Consider the following 11,785-nt stretch of genomic DNA (forward strand, 5'->3'; position numbering starts at 1 on the left):
AAATACAAAATTCTAAATAAATGCCATATATAGTGTTTTTTTCTAGAAATCTGGTTTCTGTTTGATCAATATTTGAAACAGTTTAAAAATAAGAAGAGCATTAACAATTTCTGCTCTACATGCTTGAAACCTCTTATATATATATATATATATATATATATATATATATATATATATATATATATATATATATATATATATATATATATATATACATATATATATATGCATATTTTTAACATTTCAAGGCCTGTCATTATAATTATGTTACTGATTTATCATTCACTATGTAGACATTTCCTCAACTTACAGTTGGAGTGAAATTCACTTTTTCAGTACTGTCCTGAAATCAAGTACCCTCCTCCAAAATCTGCATAGTGCAGTTTCTGCTGTGCTGAGATTAGTAATGACAGAGGCTCTGTGCTCCCTATTACAGGTCAGTGGGGAATCACAATGATTTCGAAACCGAACTTTTAAGGTAAAAATACTACCTAGAGCTCCTTTAGAGGGGGGTCATTGCATCATACAATTATCTTTATATCAGTGACATAAAATCGTCTTGCGATTATTTTTGAAACAGTATATTGACCACAAAAAAAAAACAAACAAAAAACAAACAAACAAAAAAAAAACCTACTGTCACAGGCCTAAAGATTTCATTATAAATCTGTGTAAACAAAACAAAAATTAATTTTAACAAATCCATGAGTTGAAATCATTTTTTAAATCTAAGCAACTTAAAATTCTACAATTAATATAGCTACTGAAAATGTACCCATCATGGTACCAACTGGGTAAGAGCAAAAAGTACCACCACAAATACATATTTTCTGATGGTATACAAAGGCAACATAGGTAAATGCAAATGAAACCATCATCTAAAACTGTAATATATATAAAAATAACATACTATTGACTATCACCCCACAATAAAAACATATGAACACAAATGTAAAAACTAGATTTGAATACCAGTCCATTTCAATCAAACAAATCCATCCAAACAAAACTGAAAATCAGCCATCAGCACTAGGGAGCTATCTACATCCCTGCATAAGTCTCTGTGCTGTATAAACAGTTGGCTTTCCATAATGCGTTCATTTGTAATCCCCTACTTCTCTGACCCCACTACACTCCCTCTGTAAGTCTAGGCAGGCTAACGGCATCTGCCAGTGCAATGTATGCAAATCAGCACCGAATCGCTTCCTTTATCGTTCACGAAATAGTGTAGCGGACATTCTCCCACTCCGTTTCTCCCTCAGGCCGATTACATTTGCTCAAATCCAATTTGAAGGGAAAGGCAAATGTCCTCCTGGTCACTGCCTTCACTGCCTTGCTCCTAACCTACTGGAACACAAAGCTGAGGGCAGCAGACACTAGCTGAGGGATTGCAGTATTATTATCGGAATACTCCACAATACTACAGAAAATCTATTGCTTTAAAACCCATTTAAAACAGAGGTCTATAGGGAGTTGCTTCAGCCCCTGCACAATGAATTCTAAAGTGTACTTTAAGTCAGTGAAAATTCTGTTACTTTACTTTGACCAAAATAAGGGCATGGAAATAATTGTCTGTGTTAAGCTATCCTAAGCTACAGATGTGGCAGATAAACACGGAACTCCTTAAAGACATAACCCCACACCCCAGAGACCCTCCAAGACCATCCACGATGATCTGAAAAGCTTGGAAACCTTTTTTTTGCCATATTTCAGAAGCCGGTGGTATGAAAATAAGGGAATATGGGCTGAGACAGAACATAAGGATGGGAGGACTTTAAGGGAGGGGGGGGGCATGGTTTGAAGGTTTTTTGCATTTCCAGGTTGCTCATTATTGCGTGGAGAGAGCAGATGGTCAAGTGAGTTAGCTAATCAACAACTTCAGAGAGAGTGCCACCATCACGCATGCCTTCTCAAGGATTATGCTCCTCCTACATCCCTAATTAGAGTCTGGTAGGTTGGCAAAGCTTTCCGTAGCCCTCCGTTCCTGACAGCACACAGCGTGTCTTATTTGCTGTAAATTCAACTCTAGACTGTGTATTATATAGTATCTACCGACACTTTAAACAAGCAACTTGTGATGGTAATGGTGTGACATAAAAATTCAGTGGATTAGAAGAAGCCACTCACCCCTGGCAACGTTTTCTGCTCATGCAATGCATTCTGAGCCTTCAAGGCAGACTCTCTGGCACAGTACGTCAAGAACGCACATCCTGTTGTAGGAGAACAGAAGGGAATAATGGAACGGATCTCTTAATGTGCGAATTTTGCCTATAATTTGTGGTCTTTAAAAATCAACTACAATCTTAAACTAATAACTAGCATTCTCATAGATATTAGGATTAAAAATAAGTTTTAAAGTATTGTTTTTTGTGTGTAATATTTAATTGAAATTCAAAATTCAAACTTTCTCTGTCTCAAATTAAGTCCTGCTATGTCCTACACATTATTTTACCTGAATAACAGCCCAAAAGTTTTCATACTCAGATTTGGTAATGGTTGGCTGAAAACAACCCAGCTCGTGCTTGCCTTTATTTATAAACTTATTCGATTTCATGACGCAAATAGCTACTCTGTGGAGAACTCATCCCCTCCTAACGGCCTGTCTCTCCTCTCCCCTTGAGACTGTCCGCTCAATAGTGTTGTGCAGTCCTTGCTGAGTTACCTTTGTGCATGCCCGTGTACTTGTCCTTGATCACCGTCAGCTCATAGATCTTGCCGAACTGCTCAAAAATGGGCTTCAGGTCCTTCTCCTCCAGATTCCTGGGGATCTGGCCGATGAAGAGCTTGATGGCGTCAGGCTCCTTCATTGGGACGGACTCGTGGCGCCCGAGGCGGAGGGGGAGAGGGTCTCCAAGAGAGGGGCTTCCCTTCAGCTGGCTCTAAAGAGGAAGGCATCAGAAACAAAACAATGAGAAAGGGGGTGCAGGCAGCTGAGTGCTCAGAGTGAGAATATCAATCACAAACAAGGTGGGGGGGGTCATAAAAAATTACAATAATAATTAACAAAAGCATAACAATAATAAGAGAACCCATTCAGCATAAATACAATAATACAGGTGCTGTCCAGACAAAACATCGTAGATTCAGTTCTTTTGGGCAATATTTGGACAAAACAGCTACAGATATATTTAAAACAAATTCCCAAGAATGGACTGATGAAAACTGTCCAACGTGATTTGCAAACAATATATGCTGGATTAATTGTTACAAGCAATGTGGTATTATTATTAATATTTAACAATGAGGCTATGTTTAAAGAATACTAAGTAGCAGCATATGTTTTATGAAAATTACAAACATAATCTTACCATCATCTCCCATTTCATAATTTTTCTAATGCAATACATCTATGAATAAATCTTGGTGCCCAAAGCTTTAATGTTTGTTTTTTTTTTTTATGTACCACTACCATTGCTTTGTGTCTGTGTTTAAATAATGAGATGTGTATCACAAAACCTATCATATGACCATTGTTCCAGCTCTATATATATGTGATTACACATTTAATAGAATATATATTTTGAACTGTGTTGCCAGAGAATTTGGTAGATGTTTTATTTCCAAACGTGCAACCACTGGTGTATTGTGTGCATGCCATAATATTAGAAGTATTACAATAATCACTCAGCCCTACATATTGTCAGACACATACACATTACATATGTATTCGTGTATAATTAACCACTGGGAGACAAAAATACATGTTCTTAAAAAGAAAGAAAAGGATAAATGAGCTGTATTAAAGATGAGATTTGGAAGCTGAGCGGCTGTGTATTGTGTATGTGAGAGTGCTGTCGGTTGACCTGGCTGCTTCTTTGTTTAATCTGCTATAGATGCACACAGCCGTATGTCACGCTCTTTGTCCCACAAGCCTCTCAGCGTACGTGACTGAGAGCAACAAGACACAGCGTTTTCTGCCTTCAAAACCCCCTACACCCTGGCTTTTAAATGCATTTTCCTCGTATATTAAAGTGCCTTTGCGTCTTACATGATCCCTGTTATTCGTAGACCGTGTGGAAATATCTGCTCGCTCTCGCTCCTCTGGTTTAATCCTGAGGGGGTGGAGATGCTGCTGCCTTGTTTTCTTGCAGCTTTCTTTTCCGTCCCTTTCTCTCTGCGCTTCTCTTGATATGGCAGCTTTGTGGAGGTGATGGAGAAGATGGTGGTGGCCTGCTGTATGTCCTTCGCTGTGTCTCGGTTGTGTCTTCCGCGCTGTTTTTCTACACGGAGGCGGTTTTAAGTGCGAGAGCTCGGTTTCTGTGTCTGTTCTTTCTGAAGCAGAAGCCCGCCGTGTGAAGCTGCTCACTACCTTGTGTGTGGACGGACTGTGTGTGTGCTTCTCTGTGAAGGTTCTCCGGTGTTTTGACGTCGTAAGCCGGTGTCTCCCCCTCTGTCCAGCCCCCGAGTACCCCCCTCCTCCCCCTCCCTCGGAGGAGTGCAAAAGCTGGTGCTGTGCTCAAGGGATCATCCACATGTTCCTCAACTCATATAAAACGCAGCGAGTGTCATTATCGCTAGCCGTATGTTGACATCTGGAAATTTTTGCTGTTGTGCAGTCATATCCATTTTAGGAACCCCAGTACGGAGAGAGAGATTAGTCTCAAAATACTTTACAAATACATAATGTTAATCCACAAATTAAACACAAGTCACAAATATGTTTCGCTATTCACAAATGAATAAATCCTAATCTGTGTCTCACAGACTGCAATTTGTACAAATACAGTCACATTCATTAATATATGTTTTTGGTTTTCATAGATATATCAGGATTTTATGCGAAAATAAATACATTTGTTTAAATTTACATTGCATATATTTGTAAAATAGTGGTAGTGTCGCAGTCACACAGCTCCAGGGACCTGGAGGTTGAGGGTTTGATTTCCGCTCCGGGTGACTGTCTGTGAGGAGTTGGTGTGTTCTCCCCGTGTCCGCGTGGGTTTCCTCCGGGTGCTCCGGTTTCCTCCCACAGTCCAAAAACACACGTTGGTAGGTGGATTGGTGGGCTCTGGACCCACCGCGACCCTGAAGCGGTTACAGATAATGAATGAATGAATGAATCTGCGTTTGTGGATCAAGTCACTCTCGTGGTTTCCGTGACGTGCTTTTGTTCATTTCTTCTCGCGGGTTTTTGGATTTTGAGGCTTTCCTTTCGCATTTCTCCACATCCAAATACAAATGACTGATCCGCAAATGTGGAGAGCAGGCGAGCAACCTACCGCTAGGTGGCACTGTTGTTTTAGGACGTGAGGGGCGCAATATTTAATGTGGAAGTTCGAAAAAAACCTTGGGTCTCCCAAGCCGCTGAATTCAGCTTCATATCACAGACAGTTAGGTGGGGGATCACTGTAGAACACTTTTGAAGGTGCCCTAGATTTAACGACGTTAAAACCCAGTGGAACGTCCCTAAATTCGCTGCAGACTAGGGTTGTCAAATAAAATACGTTAAAATCCTTCCGTATTTGGAGCCGTGTGGCACTTCTCATTGGGCATCATGTTTATTTAGCCAATCAGCAGCCAGAGTTAGCTGTCTATCATTTAATGCGGCAGCCAATGGAGTCACAGTCCCGCCTACAGGGGGTTGTTTCGCTGCAACAGGTCAGTCCTGAGCCACTGGTGGGAACAATGTTCACCTGCTGGCCACATTTGTGGATCAGGCTGCATTTAAATTTGGACCCAGTGAAATGCGAAAGGAAAGTCTCAAAATCCATAAACCCGCGTAAGGAAATGGACAAATGCACGTCACAGAAAACGCGTGAGTGACTTGATCCACAAATGCAGATTAAACAATTTTTATTTTATAACAGTATTTATTTTCGCATAAAATTGTGATATATCTATGAAAACCAAAAACATATATTTATGAATGTGGCTGTATTTTTTCAAATTGCAGACTGTGAGAAACAGATTGGGATGTATTCATTTGTGAATAATGAAAAATATTTGTGTAGGTGTGAGTGTGTGTTGCCCTGTGAAGGCCTTGCGCCAATGATTCCGGGTAGGCTCTAGACCCACCGCGACCCTGAACTGGATAAGCGATTACAGACAATGAATGAAAGAATGAATAATTTTGAATGGCTCTTTGACTAAAAAAACTGAAAGACTGTGTTGTGCAGCTCAGCAGAGCAGACAGGTTCTGTCACTGTGAACAGGAGAGGTAATGGCCAAAAAGGACGATTAGACTTTAAGCTCAACCCTTATGGTAGAGTTGGCTTATTTTTTGGTGACATATTTGCTATTGTTTAATATCTTTTTGGCTTATAGCGTCAGCTACTCTGTTAGTTCGTACTGTAACTGATGTATTAAAAAAAATTTAATTCATGCATATTGTTTATACATTTAATAAACTTTTAACGATACGAAAACGTATCACATGTAACCCCTGTTCAACTAGGCACCTGTCTCTAATGTTAAAGCATGTAACGTTAAAGTTTTTCGCTCTTCCTCGATCTGTGTGCTGTCTCAGGGGCTCTTGTTGAATATCTGCTTTTTTTAGGATAATTTCTGTTTAGGAAGCTGTTAAACTGTCCAGACTGTCTAATAAGAATATTATGTTGCCCTATTCTTTCTCATTTTTTACCCTGAATAACCGGTGTGTGATTATTTTGTAAAGAAAAACTCAGTTGAGTTTAGATAGAGCTAGCTAAAAATAGTTATGTGGAAACATTAATGTTGAAAGACATTCAAAATGCTTATGAGCAAGTGAAGGAGAAAAAAAAGCCTGAGCATTAGAGGTATATGATGTATATGCAGTATATATATTGACAAAATATTCGGTTCAGTTGTTAGCTTGTTGCTATCAGGCCTAAGTGTCTGCCGATTAGCATTGTGGCTAAGAGCGCTAATATGCGAATTTAAGTTTTAAACATTGTCATGTATTCATTCATTGTTTATTTCGAGTTTAATGTACTTTAAGTACAGCATCACACAACAGTGCTGCATCATGCATGTTTTTTTTTTCTTCTCTGTAAAATTAATGGACTTCCCTGAGCGAAGAAGCCGAGCCAATAGGTCCTATTCTGGGCTCATCTCTCGGCCACATACGAAGGAGTTTTGGAAATGGGACAGCATAATCGCACTGCTGAGATATAATCAACCTGAAATTCTGTGACCGTTGAGTTTTGTGACCCTAGAGGGCACTGCATATTAATTACATAAATATACTTAAACATGAATGTTTATAAGGTTTATATGGAGATTCTGTGGGTGTCTGTTCTGTTCATCTCCTAGCAACGGTGCCATAGTGTGTTGCGTGGAGACCTGTGTGGAGCTGTTTGTTCAGACACATTACAGTTTTATTCACAAATAAACCAAAAGGAACGGCAGATTTCATAATGTAGTGGAGTAAAAAGTAAGATATGCAATGCATAATATCTAGCAATATAATATTTAAATAGTACAAAACAGTGAATAATAGACAATTAAAAATTATATTGTAGGGAAGCCTGACGTTCTAGTCCCCTAGAGAACCCGTTGGGAGCAGCTTAGCTCTCCTCACCCGTGTTCGTTTTTTGCAGTGCGAGTGTAGTATAGACACGGTGCCTGATATCAGAGGCGCTAATCCGCCTTTTGTTCTCCCAGGCTCTGACCGCGGTGCTGAAACCGTCCACAGTGAAGAGGCTTCTGTGTCGAGCTCATCCCAGCAGCTTTACCAGGACACAGTCAAAGAACTTGCCCGGCTTTATAGCCTTAAATCCCTCTGAGCGCTGAGCAAAAACTAACGAATATCAACTAGCGCTTTAGACTAGATGAAAGCCGTGCTTCAACAGAAAGTAAACAACACACGCCTTGTGTACTACAGCAGCAAGACTAACCTAACTGCACACAACGAGCAAAGAGAAGCAAATGATGGTGGTCTGAGGTGTTAGACTAGGAATTTACTTGGCAACCATCTGCTTCCCCTGAATCCTACAGTCAATCTCTGTCCATGTCCCAAATTCCACACAAAGTGCTTAATGAACGTCTCACCTTTCGACCCCGACTTAAAGCCACAGACCATCAGCAATAAAGCAAAAATAAATAAAAACGTGAATTAAAAAAAAACACACACACACACACGGCCAACACGACCAAATAAGAACACAAAACACAAAGTAAAACAAATCTCGGTTGTGCCCTAAACGGGACCGACGCAATTCACTGAGCAGCGGCGCCTGGTGGTGACTCAAGCAATGAGCAGCTAAACGCTGGAGGAGAACACTAGTGTCTTCAAGAGGACGGGAACATCCGTTTGATCAAATTTATATTTAATGAAAAACGTAACCATACTAATCATTAGAAGGCAGCTAATACAAACACAGGTTTGCATGAAACATTTTTACAGAGACGACATATAGCAACAAAGAACAGCTTGTTTCATTGCAAAGGAGTAGAATGTAAAATCAGTTTTGTAAATAAAGACACTCTGGAGGTTGTGGGTTCAAATTCTGCTCCGGGTGACTGTCTGTGATGAGTTTGGCGTATTCTCCCCATGTCCGCGTGGGTTTCCTCTGGGTGCTCCAAAAAAAAAAAAAAAAAAGAGGGGAAAAAAAAAAAAAAACGTGTTGGTAGGTGGATTGGCGACTGAAAAGTGTCCTTAGGTGTGAGTGAGAGTTGCCCTGTGAAGGACTGGTGCCCCTTACAGGGTGGGTTCTTGCCTTGTGCCCAATGATTCTGGATAGGCTCCGGACCCACCACGGCCCTAAACTGGATAAGCGGTTACAAACATTGACTGTATGAATGAATGTCTGCAACACACTCTAAATAAGCAGGGACAGAATATGAATAAAAGCCTCTGCATTAATAGTACCATCACAAGCATGCACATCACTCATGCCATGGGCAGTAATGCACCCCCATGCCTTCACAGATACCAATGAAAAGTTCAAAAACCAGTAACCGTCTGGATGGTCTTCTTCAGAGTTTATGCTCTATTTTTTTGTTATTACAGCTAGGTTTGTCAGTGAAAACACTGATAATATTTTCATTGTGCATTTCTTACTTAAATAATTGTCCAAGAGATTAAACACATTAGTTTTATTGCATTTTTAGGAAGTGTGCCAACATTTCTGCAAACGGGGTTTGTAAAAAAACAAACATGGATAACCAGAAAATTAACAACATATGTGCCCCATGAACTTCTGCCCATCAATTAGTCATACATAATCATGAGCCCATATAAAAAGTTAAACCTAATATATACTCCATATATATTTTTATGTCCATATTTATATCTTGTGACTTAATATTTTATCTGAAAAGGACCACTATATCATTCATTCATTGTCTGCAACAGCCCATCCTGTTCAGGGTTGCAGCAGGAACACAGCCTGGAGGGGACGCCAGTCCAGGGCAAATACACACCCACAGTCAGACCACAATATCTCAGTAATTTATTAGGAAAAGAGGGTGGTAGTCAACCTCAATCGGCAGTCGGTTTACAAGCATATACATTTTGGTTGGTATGGGGCTTTTAAACATAGATTATATGTATTTTCACACCATTCGAAAACACTGACATTTACTAGGATAAATAAATGAATAAATCAGGGTAACTCAGTCTTGAAAAATGCAATACCAAACCCACAATTTTACTCAAGAGTCAATTACAAACTTTCACTGGCATGTTTATGGCTGTTGAACCTGTAATAAAATGTGCCCAACCCATTTCACATTAAAGAAAAAGGGACAGTTCTGATTATGTACCACAAGGTAGACCTTTAAGAAATATTTATCATAACATTTTCATTCAACAGAGAAGCAAACTGTAAAAGACAATGTATAACTTAAATAAACAATAGTACATACAAGTTCCTCACATGCTTCCTTATCTCATACCCACTCAAATAGCAACCAGCCAATCTGCTGAAATATCAAGCTATAGTAAACACTATCTACACTACTTAATATGACCAAGTAAGATTTTCAGACAGTAGTAGTCAAAAGTTTGGACACATTCAATGCTTTTTCTTCATTGTTATTATTTTCTACACTGAAGGCACCCATCAGCATCTTCTCCTTCTCCATTTAATCCATTTCAAGGTCACAGTGGCAACAGGATCTGACTGGTCTGGGAATTCCTGGAGATCCCCCAGGCTGAGTTGGTGGAAGCGGCGGGGGACAAAGTTCACCCTGTTGCCACCTCAACCCTGAAATGGATTAAGCAGAAAAAAGATGATGATGATGTTTACTAGATAATTCCATACATGTCCCTTCATAGTTTTTATTAAATCTACAATGCAGAAAATGTGACATGATCATGTTAAGAAATCTAAAAACATGAACAGACTCTGCAATGTTCTGTGGAGCAGCAGATCATGTTGTGCCAGTAGGGAGCACCAAAGGTCCAAACTATAATAGTTTTCATGTTCTTAGAAACTCACTCCACTGGGAATAAATGTGACCATCCCTATACAGTGTTTATAACCTACATGACACCTATAAAGGACTCTCATGACATGTACTCATATTAGCATTTACAAAAGGATTATTCCAACAGTAATCAGCTGTTATAACTTCTACTAAACAACATTTATAACTGATTTGATAGAATAAGCCATTTTACATGTTAACATAGGTGTATGTCCATTGTCAAAAAAGATACATTGTCAAACAGAACCTTAAAAATCCCTCCCTACAGTACTACCCGACATTTCCAAACAATGGAATCAATTACACTTTAAAACATTATCTTTGACCTCAAGCAATTTACAACATAGAAAGTCCTGACATATTTTTGAAATTGGGTATCAAAGATTGTACAAAACAACTTTGGGTTTATGTCTTAGAATTGCACTATGCCTAGTAGTATACTGCTTACCTTGAATTCCAAGTAGGTGAAACACCCTGACAGTTGGTGTCCTCTAAATCACTGTTGTTGGGCAGAAGAATTCCTTTTCAGCAAGGTGTCCTCAATGGCATAACTGTGAGTGAGAGAGAAAAGAATAGGCACAAAGTAAATGGGAGAACTGGAGTTAAAAAAAAATATATATATATATATATATATATAATATATAACATCACTATAAAAATGCAGCTTAAAATCACGACTGGAAACAATGAATTGCACCCCACATCCTTAAACTTATTCTTTAAGACTATAATGCACAGATGGGCCTTTGCATGGTTACATGAGAATTTTGTAATGGAAAAACAGCAGTAAAACCTTTCACTAGTTACTGACATTTTTTTTGCTTAAATTTATTGTAATAAATAATAATGATAATATTAAACTGTCCACTGTTCTTATATATAAGACATAAGAAAATTTAATAGCTGAAAATTAGTTGTTCAGTTAAACACAAATATTGATTCTGTAATAGATTTTCCTTTATTTTCACAAAAGGTAAATGTTGATTAAAATCCATTTAAAAAAGCAATCATTTATGAGCTACTTGATATTTAAAGAGGTTAAAACCGAATAACAATAAAATTTGTTTGTATTCCCACCAGTGTTTTTGCTTTTTCTGCCGCTTGCTCATCTCTCACGCCCAGTTACTGTGGCGCTGTGTGGGCGTGGTCTATCTACGCTGTGGACGCTGATTGGCCGCTATGGTCAGCAGAGTTAAACCAATCAAAAGCGACGCAAGAGGAAACAAGCGAGAGGCGGGAGAGAGCTAAACGAGAGGCTCTCGTTGCTAAGCGTCAGAAAGAGACAGAACTCACAGAGAACTCACAGGATTAGACCCTGAAACTTGTGGGGTTTTTTCAAATCATTATTTTATTTTAAACATAGTTGTTGTTGTTATCGGTATTCCCTTAATTTCCAATAGTGTTAAAACGTATACTGCAAAACTTGCATTTGCGC

At 39.0% G+C, this 11,785-nt stretch overlaps 1 protein-coding gene across 4 annotated transcripts in view; it reads right to left on the reverse strand.

The window, feature by feature from the left end:
• Nucleotides 1-11,471, reverse strand: part of celf3a (cugbp, Elav-like family member 3a) — a 42,377-nt gene extending 30,906 nt beyond the window's left edge. For 2 of the 4 annotated variants that reach the window (XR_010803653.1, XM_066674456.1), the window contains exons 1-2: nucleotides 2,663-2,866; nucleotides 2,128-2,210 (exon numbers count right to left, since the gene is read on the reverse strand). Coding sequence is in view for 3 of the 4 variants with exons in the window: in XM_066674456.1 (XP_066530553.1) it covers nucleotides 2,128-2,210; nucleotides 2,663-2,807 (228 nt within the window). In the remaining variant the exon portion in view is untranslated. Of the gene's footprint in view, nucleotides 1-2,127; nucleotides 2,211-2,662; nucleotides 2,880-3,988; nucleotides 4,351-10,798; nucleotides 10,902-11,427 lie in introns of those variants that run through there. The other 2 variants (XM_066674457.1, XM_066674458.1) reach the window with 2 other exon arrangements.
• Nucleotides 11,472-11,785: the final 314 nt, after the last annotated feature.

Source organism: Hoplias malabaricus, chromosome 6, assembly GCF_029633855.1.
Source record: "Hoplias malabaricus isolate fHopMal1 chromosome 6, fHopMal1.hap1, whole genome shotgun sequence".
In the NCBI taxonomy this organism is placed as follows: domain Eukaryota; kingdom Metazoa; phylum Chordata; class Actinopteri; order Characiformes; family Erythrinidae; genus Hoplias; species Hoplias malabaricus.